This window comes from Zea mays, chromosome 10 (assembly GCF_902167145.1).
Source record: "Zea mays cultivar B73 chromosome 10, Zm-B73-REFERENCE-NAM-5.0, whole genome shotgun sequence".
Classification (NCBI taxonomy): domain Eukaryota; kingdom Viridiplantae; phylum Streptophyta; class Magnoliopsida; order Poales; family Poaceae; genus Zea; species Zea mays.
The window spans coordinates 13,569,830-13,585,987 of NC_050105.1; the positions used below are offsets into that span (position 1 = coordinate 13,569,830).

The following is a 16,158-nucleotide window of genomic DNA, read 5'->3' on the forward strand; positions in this document are numbered from 1 at the left end:
TGCTTGGAGGTGTCACCACTGGGGTCGAGAGGGACGGCCTTAACCGTCTCCGCTGGCTCGAAGTTGCCGGCGTGACGCTTCACGTCTGGCACCTCCTTGGAGAGGTTCTCCAGGTCGGCGATGAGGGCCTCGGACTCGGCGAGGGCCTCGGCGTACTCCACGCACTCCACGTCGCATTCGAACGCGTGTTTGTACGTGGGGCCGACGGTGATGACCCCGTTGGGGCCCGGCATCTTGAGCTTCAAGTAGGTGTAGTTGGGGACGGCCATGAACTTCGCGTAGCATGGCCTCCCCAGTACAGTGTTGTAGGTTCCTCGAAACCCGACCACCTCGAACGTCAGGGTCTCCCTTCGGAAGTTGGAGGGCGTTCCGAAGCAGACGGGGAGGTCGAGTCGTCCGAGGGGCTGGATGCGCTTCCCAGGTACGATCCCGTGGAAGGGCGCAGCGCCCGCCCGGACGGAGGACAGATCGACGCGCAGGAGCTTGAGGGTCTCGGCGTAGATGATGTTGAGGCAGCTGCCCCCATCCATCAGGACCTTGGTGAGCCTGACGTTGCCGATGACAGGGTCGACGACGAGCGGGTATTTCCCCGGGCTCGGCACGCGGTCGGGGTGGTCGGCCTGGTCGAAGGTGATGGGCTTGTCGGACCAGTCTAGGTAGACTGGCGCCGCCACCTTCACCGAGCAGACCTCCCGGCGCTCTTGCTTGCGATGCCGAGCCGAGGCATTCGCCGCATGCCCTCCGTAGATCATGAAGCAGTCGCGGACCTCGGGGAACTCTCCTGCTTGGTGATCTTCGTTCTTGTCGTCGTCGCGGGCCCTGCCACCCTCGGCGGGTGGCCCGGCCCTGTGGAAGTGACGCCGAAGCATGACGCACTCCTCGAGGGTGTGCTTGACGGGCCCCTGATGGTAGGGGCACGGCTCCTTGAGCATCTTGTCGAAGAGGTTTGCACCTCCGGGGGGCTTCCGAGGGTTCTTGTACTCGGCGGCGGCGACAAGGTCCGCGTCAGCGGCGTCGCGTTTCGATTGCGACTTCTTCTTGCCTTTCTTCTTGGCGCCGCGCGGAGTAGACGCCTCGGGAGCCTCTTCCGATGGGCGGCCCTGGGGCTGCTTGTCCTTTCGGAAGATAGCCTCAACCGCCTCCTGGCCAGAGGCGAACTTGGTGGCGATGTCCATCAGCTCGCTCGCCCTGGTGGGGGTCTTGCGACCCAGCTTGCTCACTAGGTCGCGGCAGGTGGTGCCAGCGAGGAACGCGCCGATGACATCCGAGTCGGTGATGTTGGGCAGCTCGGTGCGCTGCTTCGAGAATCGCCGGATGTAGTCCCGGAGAGGATCTCCCGGCTGTTGCCGGCAGCTCCGGAGGTCCCAGGAATTCCCGGGGCGCACGTACGTGCCCTGGAAATTGCCGGCGAAGGCTTGGACCAAGTCGTCCCAGTTGGAGATCTGCCCCAGAGGCAGGTGTTCCAACCAGGCGCGAGCAGTGTCGGAGAGGAACAGGGGGAGGTTACGGATGATGAGGTTGTCGTCGTCCGTTCCTCCCAGTTGGCAGGCCAGGCGGTAGTCCACGAGCCACAGTTCCGGCCTCGTTTCCCCCGAGTACTTCGTGATAGTAGTCGGGGGTCGGAACCGGGTCGGGAACCGCGCCCGTCGGATGGCCCGACTGAAGGCCTGCGGACCGGGTGGTTCGGGCGAGGGACTCCGATCCTCCCCGCTGTCGTAGCGTCCCCCACGCCTGGGGTGGTAACCTCGGCGCACCCTTTCGTCGAGGTGGGCCCGACGGTCGCGTCGATGGTGCTCGTTGCCGAGGTGGCCCGGGGCCGCAGGCGCGGTGTTGCGCGTGCGCCCGGTGTAGACCAAGGCTTCCCGCATGAATCGGGAAGTCGCGGCATGAGGTTCCGAGGGATATCCCTGCCTTCGGGAGGCAGTGCTCTCGGCCCGTCGGGCCGCAGCGCCTTCCAGGAGATTCTTGAGCTCTCCCTGGATTCGCCGACCCTCGGTGGTTGATGGCTCCGGCATCGCGTGGAGGAGTATCGCTGCGGCTGCCAGGTTCTGACCAACCCCGCTGGATGCGGGCGGCGGCCTGACCCTGACATCGTTGGCGACGCGGTGCTGGAGACCCTGGGGCAGGTGACGTATTTCTCCGGCCGGGGGTTGGCCCGCCCATACCTGCCCGACGTCCCGGCGGATCGTCTTAAGCGCTCCTGTTCCCTCGTCGAGCCTGGCCTGTGCCCCGCGGACTTGCTCGAGCTGTGGGTCGTGACCCCCCGTCGGAACGGGGACCACAGCTAGCTCCCGCGGGATGTCGGCGCGAGGCACGGGCCTAGGAAAATCACCGTCCTCCGGCATGCCAAGATGGTTGCCTTCGGAGGGATCCCCCAGCTCAACGTGGAAACATTCGCGGCTTGGGCCGCAGCCCTCGTCGTTGAGGCTGCGGCTTCCGTCGGAACAGTCGGAGAGGCAGTAGTCACATGCGGTCATGAAGTCCCGCATGGCACTGGGGTTGCCAAGTCCAGAGAAATCCCAACAGATGCTGGGATCGTCATCTTCCTCGGACCCGGAGGGCCCGTAGGTCGAGGCGTCCGTCAACCGGTCCCAAGGCGACCGCATACGAAACCTCAGTGGGGTTGCACTCGCCTCAATGAGAGCGCCCGCCAAAGCGAGGTCGCTTGGCGGGTTGAGGCCGAGTCGAAATGACGTAAGATGGGAGTTAGTCGGTACCTTTTGGTCGACGAGGAGCGACGTAGTTACATCGGGGACTGGTTGCACCGTCATCTCAGGGACAAGGGCGACGTCCTGCAAGCTCCTCGCGAGTGCGCCGGCGTCGTCAACTTGCTCGGGGTTGGCGTGTCGCGGGGGGAAAGCGCTTGCCTCCGTCTCGAACGCGAGGTCGACGCCCGGCGTGCCTTCCGTCGGGGCGCTGGGGACGTCGATTCGCTCGACAGCCGACGAAGCGCGGCCTCCCGCTTGGCCTTGGTTGCCCCGCCTCCTCCTCCGTTGGCGGGGGAGAGGACGGGGCGAGCTCGGATGTTGTTCTTCCACCACGCGGGGAAGATGTCGCCGATTCCGCCGCCGGCGGGCGGGTTGTCGACCGCCATTGTCGTTGTCGCGCGGCGGTGGAAGGAGTATCATGTCGTAGCTGCCGTCGAAGGACATGAACTCAAGACTCCCGAAACGGAGCACCGTCCCGGGCCGGAGAGGTTGCTGGAGACTGCCCATCTGGAGCTTGACGGGAAGCTGTTCGTCAACACGCAGCGTGCCCCTACCTGGCGCGCCAACTGTCGGCGTTTCGAGACCGGGGGGTCCCCAAGCCGACGAGTGAGTGTGCTGCGTGCCCCAGCCCAGATGGGTCGAGCGCGTGGGCGAGCGCGAAGGGGGGAGAGGCAAGGTGGCCGGAGACGGGCGTGAGAGAGGTGGAGATCCCGCGGCCTTCGTGTTCGTCCCGCGCCCAGGTCGGGTGCGCTTGCAGTAGGGGGGTTACAAGCGTCCACGCGGGTGAGGGAAGCGAGCGGCCCCAAGAGAGCACCTGTCTCGTCCTCGTCCCCGCGCGGCCAACCTTCTCTAAGAAGGCCCTGGTCCTTCCTTTTATAGTCGTAAGGAGAGGATCCAGGTGTACAACGGGGGGTGTAGCAGAGTGCTACGTGTCTAGCGGAGAGAGAGCTAGCGCCCTAGGTACATGCCAATGTGGCAGCCGGAGAGGTCTTGGCACCTTGCTGGCGTGATGTCGTGGCTGTCGGAGGAGCAACGGAGCCTGGCGGAGGGACAGCTGTAGGAGCGGTCGAGTCCTTGCTGACGTCGCCTTGCTTCCGTAAGAGAGCTGAGAGCCGCCGTCGTCACAGAGCTTGTGGAGTGCCATCATTGTCCATCTGGCGGAGCTAGCCAGATGGGACGCCGGTCTTGTTCTCCGTGACCCGAGTCGGCTCGGGGTAGGATGATGATGGCGCTTCCTGTTGACGTGGCGGGCCTGCGCCCTAGGTCGGGCGACGTGGGGGCTCCTCCGAAGCCGGGGTCGAGTCTGTCTTCCGTGGCCGAGGCCGAGCCCCCGGGTCGGGCGAGGCGGAGATCGTTCGGCCGAGGCCAGGGCGGAGTCCGAGCCCTGGGGTCGGGCGAGGCGGAGTTTCGTCGTCTTCTGGGGCTGAGCCCGAGTCCGAGCCCTGGGGTCGGGCGGAGCGGAGTTCGCCGTCTTCCGGGTCTTAGCCCGAGTCCGAGCCCTGGGGTCGGGCGGAGCGGAGTTCGCCGTCTTCCGGGTCTTAGCCCGAGTCCGAGCCCTGGGGTCGGGCGGAGCGGAGTTCGCCGTCTTCCGGGTCTTAGCCCGAGTCCGAGCCTTGGGGTCGGGCGGAGCGGAGTTCGCCGTCTTCCGGGTCTTAGCCCGAGTCTGAGCCCTGGGGTCGGGCGGAGCGAAGTTCGCCGTCTTCCGGGTCTTAGCCCGAGTCCGAGCCCTGGGGTCGGGCGGAGCGGAGTTTCCTATGGCGCCTTTGGCCAGGCCTGACTGCCTGTCAGACTCACTCTGTCGAGTGGCACTGCAGTCGGAGTGGCGCAGGCGGCGCTGTCCTTCTGTCAGACTGGTCAGTGGAGCGGTGGAGTGACGGCGGTCACTTCGGCTCTGCCGGGGGGCGCGTGTCAGGATAAAGGTGTCAGGCCACCTTTGCGTTAAATGCTCCTGCAACCTGGTCAGTCGGCGCGGCGATTTAGTCAGGGTTGCTTCTAAGCGAAGCCAAGGCCTCGGGCGAGCCGGAGGTGTGTCCGCCGTAAAAAGGGGGGCCTCGGGCGAGACGGAAGTCTCTCGAGGTCGGCTGCCCTTGGCCGAGGCTAGGCTCGGGCGAAGCGTGATCGAGTCACTCGTGTGGACTGATCCCTGACTTAATCGGACCCATCAGGCCTTTGCAGCTTTATGCTGATGGGGGTTACCAGCTGAGAATTAGGCGTCTTGAGGGTACCCCTAATTATGGTCCCCGACACTAAGCATCTTGAATGTGGAATTCCATCTGGTCTTACAATCAAGGTTGATTTTATGATTCAAAGGGACTTTAACAAACTTAGTTATCTCCTCAAATTTCTCTACCCTTTTTGGTGTTGCTGTCCAATAAGCTACACTTTCATGAATATTTTCTATTGCGGTTTTGATATGTTCTAGACCATTCTTCACAATCAAATTGAGAACATGAGCACAACAACGCATGTGTAACTGCTTCCCATCATTCAAAAGCTTAGTTTTCCCAATCTTTCTCACAAGATAAGGGATTACTGCATCGTTTGTGGTGCAGTTGTCAAGAGTTACCGTTGATATCTTCTCATCAAGGTTCCAATCAACCAGGGATTCATATAGTTCATCGCCAATCACTTCAGTAGTGTGACGAGATGTCGCAACAATCGATGGATCTGACAAGGTACGAAGATGAGAAGGCCCTTGGCTGTTGATGCCCTTGCTGTGCTCGAGATCCGATGGCCGCCGCGTGAGATCTTTGACGCTCCCGCGGTCCAGTGGCCTGCGGTCGAGTTCTTCGATGTCCCTTTGATGTGGGACGAACACATGTACATTGGGATTCAGATACTCCAAGCTACAAGAGAAGGAGGCTAAGTGGAGGAGGAAGAAGGTCACCGTCCATTGTCTTCTTCACCCATGAGCTGTAGTGCCACCATTCACGCCTGCAGCTTGCTGCGATGCGATCCGTGAAGTCATGCTCGTGACTCCGTGAGCGGCGGCCGCCAGCCGGCTGTGAGCCTGTGATGTGATGTGTGCTACACACTCTAGGAACAAGGGTTAGGGTAGAAACTAGATAGTAAAAATCATATATGGGTATTACGCTTTCATTTGTTTTGGACTTTTGGGCCAGCAGCTGGCCCAAGTGCCCAAGAGGCAAGTAGGCAACAGCCCAAATTCATGTTTTGAAAAATATTATGCTGGGTATTTTATACCCGTGGGTTAACGGGTATGGGTAACGATAGAACGTTCTAATACCCATTTACCCATTGGGTGAATGTTTTTGCCCAATAATATACCCATGGGTACAATATTAAGTCCATATACATACCCTAATAGAGTAAATACCCATCGGGTATCGGGTCGCGGGTACCCATTGTCATCTCTAGCCGCCGCAAGTACTACCCGGTGGGGATGCGAGTATGGGTATGGGGATAAATCTATACCCGCTAGTCCGACGGGATTATTTTTTTGTCGTGGGTATGGATATGGAATAATGATACCCGGTGGGTATTTACCCATTGCCATCTCTAGCAAGTAGGCTTGCCAAAATCCATAAAGTTCTAGACGATCCAGTTACATAAACGCCGACATTTCATAAATCTTGGAGTTGCTTGATACTTTTGGAGCTCGGCAAGTCATTTCGGCCACGTTGTCAATGTTAGGGCTTTTGGGTTTTTCTTTAATTAACCTTGCAAGTGTTAATGTTTAAGAGGCCGGATTTTTTTATAAAGTGGATCAACTCTTTTCTGCCTTGATTGAAAGATGAGTATGTTTGGTTCGCTGTCTAATTTACCATATTTTATCTAAAGTTGGTTCTTTAATTCGGATGACTGATCTTAAGTAAAGTGTGACACAGTTAGCCACGAACCAAACAGACCCAAAGTTGCTGCTGCTTTCGGAAAAAAAATTGATGAATCTCTTCTTCACCGTGTTATTGTATCAGGATTTACAGCACCATCGCTTGTACAGGGCAGGCGGGAAGTTTTTCTATTGGACATTTCCCAATCCAGGAACAAAGAAAATAATATGAAACTAGCTAAGCGAAATTTTAGTAATAAAATAAAACAAAAACTGATGAAACTAGCTAGGCCACGTGAGGGCATGGAGCTGTTCTACGGAGACATCACAAATGCCGACCGGTTCCTCCCGGTGCCTGATTCCGTGCAGACAACCATATGGCCGGGTTTATCACAATGCGAAACAATACAATTGTCCAGTTTTGCCTTGCACTCATTATTATTAACTAGATATATGCTCGTGTGTTACAACGGGAAACGTTTATGCTGCCCATGATATGATGATGTACCATGGCCTCCTTAGAACAATTTTGCATTGCAGGGTGAAAAGTATAAAAAAGGAGATGGCGAGTTGTGGCTATCAAAATTATTTTAGCTCACAAATATAGCCCTCTTATCTATCAAAATTATTTTAGCTCACAAATATGGCCCTCTTATCGAAATATGTTGTGGCATGATTTCTACATTACTTACATATGGACATATATTATAATAGCATGTTGCTAGCAATCCCTTGACGCCTTGCATATTTAGCAACACATACATTTGTTACATACCCAAATTTTGGCTGATCAGGCTGATAAATTCGACAGTGAAGAGACGGTTTTCCAAGCTCCTGTGAATAACTTCTAGATATAACTTCTAAATACAACAAAAAAGACACATAGAGAAGGTGCAATTACACCCTACCTCAGGAAATTTCTCCCCATATAGAGGATGCCTTACACATACATCTAAGGTACCAACAACACTATTCAGGACAGTTCGCCTGATGTCATCGTTCTTTACCTGCAATATTAAGCATAAGGCACCAAAATTTTTAGCGGGAAAAAGATGAAGAAAATATTAGTAAAGGCAGCTTTAACAGAATGTAAAGTGAGATACTCCCTACGTCCCAAAATAAATGCACATCTCGCTTATCAAGGAGTCAAATTCCTTTTAAGTTTAAATAAGTATATAGAAAAATATCGATATTTATATCTTCAAATAAATTTATTATAAAATAAATTTATTATAAAATTGCATAATCAATCTAACAATACGTATTACACATATACTTGGTCAAACTTAGAAAATTTGACTCCTTGAAATGAGATGTGCATTTGGTTTAGGATGTAGTAGTTGGCAAGAGTGATGGTGTGAGGCTTTTATTAATCATTGGTTAATGGGAAGAGAGACCAGTTGGTTTGTTCATGATTCTCTGTGACATGCTTTATGAACAAAACATACTGCAACCAAGATCTAGTGACAAATCTAATGAACAAATCAAACAGAGATTGTTATCTCATACCACGACAAGACAGATATACTTCTCTCTATGTTGTTTGTTGCATCTCTTCTTTAATGCATGGAATTCCTGCAATGAGATGACAGACTCTCATACATGTGAGCCAGAATAGAAACTATTAGGATGTGACAAATTAATGTGAATATTTTATAACGTGCGTCAACAAATCTTTTTGAATAGAGGTTATTGTAATTTCTTAACATTACTTGCTACAAATAAGATGTACATCATATCTCAATTATGTTTAAGCACATAGAAAACACTACTAAGTTGTTTACGCAAGTACCTTTGATGCAAACTTTCTTTTAAAGCTTTCAACATAGCTGCAGGAAAAAATGATAAAGTAGCTGAAAGGACCATGCTAACAGTAAATGTATATAACAGTGCAGACAATAAGGAACACTAAAGAATTTTCCCTTAAAAACAAATGTCTTACCGATTGCCTGACTCATTTTCATACTGATCTTCTGCTCTCAACCATGCAACGATCTATCAATCATCAGTAAGGAGAGATGTTACTTGTAAGGCATAGTGGGAGGTAGAGTAATAAATCATAAGAGGTGACGTTATGCAAGCTATAAATATCTAGTATATGTTAGTAATCAATAGTTAGCAAGCAGTTCATCACAAGTACATGTGGAAGTTATGTCTGCAAAACAGAACAAATGAACAATATGTTCTAACAACTTAACAAGTTTATTACCCAGTATTCCTCATCGATTACAGCCTCACGAGCAACATAGTAGCCAAATAATCTTTTGTATTTGCAATCACTTTCATCAATTGAGGGTCGAAGACGATTGAACCGGAGATCAGATTGTCCAGAAGGAAGCAAAGGGGTTGGGACCACTGATGCCTTATTGGATAAACTTGACAAAAGCCCAGGATGAGACAATCCTCTAGCAACATGGAGGCTGTCAGTGTCTGTCTCCTCATTTCCACCATCTGTGGAAATCACAGATTCATCTTTCCTAGGAGAGAAAAATGACTGCGCGTGAAATTAAGGAACAATAAGCATACGATCCAAGCATAAAGTTATGCTCGATGCTAGCTCTATGACAGCAAAGCAAGAACATAAACACTGAAGACTTCAATTCAGTGGAACCTAATAAGTTCAATTTGTGGTCCTAATGTTGAGTATTCCATTCGAACTAAACCATACCAAGCCATAAGAATCACCGAAAAAGCCAGTAAGATCATTGGTACTTTCTAAACATACAAGACCCTATAATAGCTCCACCACATATTTTCCTTCTTATTTTCTATTTTTACAGCCGAAGGACAGGCCTAGCATAGTGGAGCACACTGAGCCAAAGATCCTAGGTTTGATGCAGTGTCCGGCCGCGATTGTTCCTTCCCCAGACCATGGGAGCCGCCAACACTGGTAAATCATTATGTCAGATAAATGGGCATGCTTATCCTTTTTTATAAGAATCACTATATAATTAAGGTCGAAAATGATGGCTATGAAATGGATACCAAAGTAATCATTTCATCTGCTTTTTTCTTTTCTTACCCATCTATTATAATAGTCATTCTGTAGTCTCCACCACAAAAGACATTTGCCGTCATAGTAGAATAATGGACAGTATAGTTCACCAAACCAAACAGATATATTTGTTGGAATGTTTTGGGATGCAAAATTCTGACTTATGCATGTGGGGATTTCGAACAGCAATCCTGGATGGAACGCTACTACTCTGACATCAGAAACCATACAAGTTATAAGTTCAAGCATAAATCATGAGCTCCAGTTTTACCTTAGCCAACAGAGGCAATTCACCACATATATTTTTAGATTGTGTTCAAAAGAGGACGAAAAAAATAATAAATGAATATAGAGTATAGACGACCTCTACAGGAATCAAACATAAAAAAGATATTCCAGCACATCCTCCCCCACCATCACCAAACCTAACCATTGACCTGCTACCAAACTCTCCTGTTTTCAAGCACAAATGAACAATAATTACACTACTTCAACCAAAAAGATGAGAATACATAAAAGAAACAGGCATAGAAAAGAAGAGAAAAGGAAATGACAACAACCACATTTAGCTCTCAGCTTAACTGAACCAACATATTCTCCAACAGTTTAGCTCAAATAATTGCCCTCATTCCCAGGCTTTAAGCACAAACCACAAATCATAATTCCCTAAAGCAAAGTTGTTTACTTCTTTTCAACCAACCAGTAGTTCTCATATAAATGATGAAATGACACTTCACCAGGATACTCGTGGTGGGTAGGGTATACCATAGGCTTTGCTCTTCGATCAAAAGTGCAGGCATGCATTAAGATACTGTTGCTCACCGTATGATTTCGACTGTTTAATCGTATCTGGATTTCCATGTACAGTGATATTGGATATCCTTGGGTAATTTACTATCATGTGCATACTACTACATCCTAAATTATAAGATATTCCAAATTTTTTAGGGAGTCAGTACCTCAAATTTAACTAAAATTACAAAAAAACACAGTTTCATGACACCAAATAGATACACTAAAAATATAACTAATAAAAAAATAACGATACTTTTTAGTATCATAAATGTTTTATGATATAAATTTGATCCAACTCAAGATGCTCGGACTCTCCAAAAAATGTCGGAATATCCTATAATTTGGTATACATCCTAAAATTTGCGATGGGGTACGAATTTAAAATGTAGCATGATATTGGAACTCCAATCCTTGTGCAAAATGAAACAGGCCCAAAGAACATCCAACAGTATAGTAGGGTAGAATAAACGTTGAACCGTAACATCATTACATATTCCAAACAAAAAATATATTGTGCCGGTAGAAGACACCTAACAGGTTGCAGAGGCGATTCTGTCCTAAGTTTCCATGATACATCCGGAGCTCCTAGTCAGTTCGCATTTGATATTCAAGCCTACATGTGCAGAAAAGGGAGGAATCATATCAAGTTGATTTAGTAGTGAGAAACAGTGCTTCAAACAGGCTATGCATAGGGGAAAAGGTAAAATGGAAAAACTATTTCCAGATCGAACAAATATATTTACTGGAGACAAACAAGCCATATGTATACCTTGCTCGCAATGTTGCTGGACAGCCAGTCCAGGCCCTCGTACAGACCCTCGCCAGTTGTGGCACAAGTGCTCTGGATGTACCTATCAGCAAGAACACAAACAACACGATAAGTCAATGCAAGCTATGATCACATAAGTAGCTTCCTAGTCACAGATGCTTTACAAAGTACATAACTGTTGTTTAGTTGCTTACCAGTGTCGCTGGCGCAGGGAGTGTAATCCAAGCTTGTCAGTGATCTCAGCAGCATTCATGGCATTAGGAAGATCTTGCTTGTTGGCGAAAACAAGCAGCACAGCATCACGTAGCTCATCCTGCCATACAAACAAAATGAATTTCATTTCACTATCACAAGATTTGTATTTTCAAGAGATTTTGTCTTATTTTCATTAGAGTACTGAAGACCAAAGATCTATACGATATATTCAAGATTACTAAGGCACCAAGGCAAGGTGTGGTGAGACACCGCTTCCAATCGCCTAGGCAGTTCCTAGGTGATCATAAAGCGAGGCAAGAAGATGCCATATGATTATAAGAAACTTTAAAGCAACAGCACAAAGGAAAGAAAAGGACAAGACCCTAAGTCCCAGCCCACCAGCCCATATATCCTTCCTGGCATATTGTGTGACCTACCTGTTCCCTCAGCCCTCCCCATGATAAGCATTCCAGGTTGCCGCTGCCAGTGCCCCTCTCCCGTTCTCCATTTGCGCTCGCCCGCAACCCCTTCCTCCCTACCGCTTCCTCTCCCCTGCCTCACTGCTGGTGCTGGTCCCCTTCCAGATCCCTTCCAGTTGCCATTAGATCGCAGATCAAGGGTTGCTGACTGCTGCTGCCCCTGCCAGATGCCTGATGTTGCAGAAGTTTGTGATGGCCATAGCGTCTAGAGCCGATGGGGATAGAAGCAGAGACAAGTGCTTGGCCTTCCCGGTCCTCCAATTCTTCTCTTCTGCCTCGCCTCATTTTGCTGATTTTTTTGTCATGGCGACGGGACACCCAGGTTTTTTTAGCGGCTCAACGCCTAGACGACACCATAATAGCCTTGGATATATCAATAAACAAATAATATAATATAATAAAACCAAAAAAACTTGCACAACTTTTTCATTGAAGAAGACAAATTATTTCTTGTTTGTTTCATATTCCATTTTTCAAAGTTGCTGAAGAATGACATTCACTCAGCTTAGCCGATTATGCTCTCTGCCACGTGAATGACACCAAAGATGCAAAATTCAAAAACTTGCCACACAAAAGCTTATTGATAGAAAGCAACAGCATAATAAAATGGTCTAGTAAAATGTTTTATCTCGTTCAGCATCCTGTGCAGCTCATCTCTGGCTTCAACAACACGGTCACGGTCATTGCTATCCATAACAAAGATAAGACCCTGTGTGTTCTGGAAGTAATGCCTCCAGAGAGGTCTGATCTGTTTTCATTAAACGAGTACAAGTCAGTCAAAATGTGATAAAACATGTAAATTACTGCATTAATATAGAGATGCTAAGGCTAAGACCAAGCACATTCCCAATTTCCTATGTCTAAAAATTCATATGATGTCATAATGTTACGTTGTTAACAATCATATTAGCCTAAGAAATCAAATAGAAAATCAAAAAGAATGGTGGCTCTTGGATTCTGGAAGAACAGGAAATTAGGTAGTGTTCGGTGTGCACGCGAAGCTCCCCGCCGCGGCCGCCGCCTGCACGAGCGCCGCCGGCGAGGCTCCGGGCTCCGCCAGCGCCACCACAACCGACGACACGGCGCCCAGGCGGAGGTAGAGGAGCTTCTTGGTGCGGTTCCCGATGATCTGGTTCTTGATCTCGCGCAGCGCGCGGACACGCTCGTGCTCCACCTCCTCTCCGCCAGCTGCGGCGCCGCCGTCCCACCGCCCCGAACCACCCACACCCACCACTCACCTCCGTCCCCACCTCTGCACTCCTGCAATTCGCGTCGCCGACACCCCGCCCCGCTCGGCGGCGGAGACAAAGTGTGCGCCGAGCACGCGGCGGCGGGCGTAGCCATGCTCCACAAGTTCGCGCTCACGTTCAAGACCAAGACCATCGAGTTCTTCGCCGAGGAGGACGAAGACGAGGACGCCGACCAGTTAGCGCGCTCTCAGGCGCCGGGGGCGGATGGGGTCATTGCCTGGCAGCGGGTTGTCGTGCTGAAGCCCGACCCGCCGAACCCTTCGCCTGCTTATCAGAGGCGAACTGACCTATGTGTATTTTGACAAATTGTTTTGAAGGACCCTTGCATGCTGAAGTATGCTTGAATATATTCCAAATTTTGCAGGTAACAATGAAGACCGTTCCTTCTTTTTTTTCATTTGCTGTGCTTGGTTGCAGGACCAAAATCCAAAGTATGTCAGACACAACTATCTGATTTCTCATTCCTTTGAGATTTGGACAGCAAAAACAACCTAATAATTTTTTTTAAAAAATGGTTACAAGGGCATACTTGCTGATTCAGGCATCATTTGCTGTTTCATGTACATGATGTGCCGCTGCAGTCAGCATTGGACTCCCTCAGTATTGCTAATTGCATAGTGACTGATGAGCAAAAAGAATATCACCAAATATTTCATACTAAAAACGAACAGCAAACTGCATTTTTGCAACTCCAAGTTGCATAATGAAAAAAAGCATCAAACCATAACGAACAGTGTGAAATAATCTACATCATAACTAACCCTAGCGCGGATGGGGAGGGGAAGGCGGTGTCCGGGCAGGATGCCGCCGTCGCCGCGGCGCTTGCGACAGCCTCGTCGTTCCAGGCGGCGTACCTCCACCTGCAGGCCGCCCACGCGCCGTTCCTGCCAGATGCGGCGGCCGCCGCGGACGCCGCCGCTGTGTCGCACCTCCGGAGGCTGTCGGAGCTCAAGCGGATCGCGCGTGCCGGACGGTGGTTGGGCCCTCGCGGCACACCTCGAGGTCCAAGTGCGCGAGAACCAGGCACTGCTGCGGTCGTTCGACGCCGTGGTGAACCGCCTACAGGCCGCGCTCGACGTCAAGGACGCCGCGGCCGCCGCGCTGCGGCTGGACCTCGAGGCGCTCGACGACGCCAACGCGCGGCTCGCGGGCCGCCTCGACCGCACGCTCGCGCCTCCGCCGGGCGGCTCCGCAATCCGAATCACGCACGCAACCTCGGCGGCTCCGCGCCGTGAATCTGCGCCGAATCAGAGGCCTAAATGGTGGGTCCCGCTGAAGAAGGATCCGTTGTGGTGCGGCACCTGATGCGGCTGTGCGGTTCGCGGCGAAGCGGTCGCAGCGGGCTTTGCGGGCGTGCGGAGCGGTCGCGGCGGGGTAGGGAGGCGGGGGCAGTCTACAATAGACCCTTAATAGTTAGTAGAGATTAGCTAACAGGAAACAGAAACATGGCACTGAGACGATGTGCCTTTATCCACCATCACATCAACTACTGACAATATTAGTTATCGATCATGCTATTGATTGTCATTAGCTCTTATCTACTTAGCACCCTAATGCAACTTTTACTGTCAATCAACAACCACATTTTGAGACAATAAACTTGTTCGACTCAAACACTAGCTTAAAGCCATCACGACATAAAAGAGAACCACTAATAAGGTTCCTATTTATTCCAGAAACGTGTTGCACATTCTTCAAAGAGAGAGTCTTTCCAGAGGTCAACTTCAGATCAACTCTTCCTATTCCATGTACAGCAGCCCTTGACCCCATTGCCCATCAAGATGGTGCTACTGTCGGTAGCCTGATAAGAAGAAAATAAGTTTAGATTAGAACAAACATGTACATTGGCTCTAGTGTCTAACCACCAATTGGTGAATTGACATGCTAAAAGAATTTGAGGGACATATCCAGAATTCCCAGCATCAGCAATAGCCACATTTGCATTTTTTTTACCATCACCTTTCTTGTCCTTCCTATTATGATATTTTCTGGCTATGTGACCAGATTCACCACACACAAAGCAAGTCAGGTCTGCAAGGTTTTTCTTCTTTTTAAAATCAGTGTTCTGCTTGGCCTTTGGTTTCTGGTTCGACTTGTTTTTGTTTTCCCACCAGATTTGTCTTCAACCACGTTGGCATTAGAGGTACCATTATCCATTGGACCAGAACAGGGCACATCCATAGATCTCGCCTTCTCCTCAACATCAAGAGTAGCAATTAGACTATCAACAGTCATTGTCTCCTTCTTGTGTTTGAGAGCCGTGGCAAAATTCCTACGGTAATTTGGCAATGATGCCACCAACCACGAACTTGTTAGATAGGACACAATCAAAGTGAGCAAGTTCCCCACTAGAAACTGAATTCCATGAGCCTGTTTCACGACAGATGGGTCATCGACCATCCTGTATTCATGGTACTGCTCATTAACATAAAGTTCACGTCCAACATCTGATTCAATATACATCCGGTCCAAGGTCTCCCATAAATCACGAGCCACTTCGTGATGCATGTGTATGTCATATAGTTGATCTAACAACAGTGTCAAGATACAACCAACACATGTTTCGTTATCGGACTCGAAGTTACGGTCTTGCTTTTTAGTGAGAGGAAGAACTGGGGAAATCACCCACCAGATCCTCAACGACATGAGCCATAATTTAACCCTAGTCTCACATATCTTAAAGTTTTGACTACCAGCAAACCGGTCAGGTTTCAGTGCATCCGAAGGTCCAGCCATATTAATTCTATCAGGTTTCTGGATTGTTGAAAAATTAACATGGCCTAAGATTAATTTGATAATGCAGCATAAAACGAAAAATCCAGATCTACTAGCAGATAATATCAACAGCATTAGAACATAACAGATCTAAACTAACTCAACAAGATTAACACATAACATAAGAATCGACCATAGATCTAACCATAAGACCGTCATCACAATAAACTGAAACCACAAATTTACTCACGTGATTTCCACGAGTGTTGAAGAAGAACCCGAGCGGACGTGCGCGAAGCACTTCCTAGAAATCTGATTCGCTGGCACCCGTGCAGGTCGTCAAAACGCCGATGGTGGTTCGGAGACACCGCTCTCCCTTGATCTGCTGCACGACAGACGAAGGGACGGCAAGGCAGAGAAGCGACGACGCAGATAATTGAGAAGAAGAGGATGAGTCGGTTG

At 49.9% G+C, this 16,158-nt stretch overlaps 2 protein-coding genes across 2 annotated transcripts; both read right to left on the minus strand.

The window, feature by feature from the left end:
- Positions 1-7,129: 7,129 nt before the first annotated feature.
- LOC103642310 (uncharacterized) lies at positions 7,130-9,001 on the minus strand (the record flags this gene model as incomplete). Its single annotated transcript, XM_020545287.3, has 6 exons — positions 7,130-7,332; positions 7,407-7,505; positions 8,008-8,073; positions 8,291-8,327; positions 8,441-8,493; positions 8,708-9,001. Coding segments are annotated over 6 exons (678 nt in total), but the record flags the coding sequence as incomplete, so codon positions are not given.
- Positions 9,002-10,663: 1,662 nt separating this feature from the next.
- LOC103640874 (ADP-ribosylation factor 1) lies at positions 10,664-12,636 on the minus strand. Its single transcript, XM_008664328.2, has 5 exons — positions 12,622-12,636; positions 12,360-12,479; positions 11,252-11,370; positions 11,058-11,139; positions 10,664-10,901 (listed from the first exon to the last, which is right to left on the minus strand). Exons 1-5 carry the CDS (start codon positions 12,634-12,636, stop codon positions 10,896-10,898), a joined length of 342 nt encoding a protein of 113 aa, XP_008662550.2. The 3' UTR covers positions 10,664-10,895.
- Between the last annotated feature and the right edge of the window lie 3,522 nt (positions 12,637-16,158).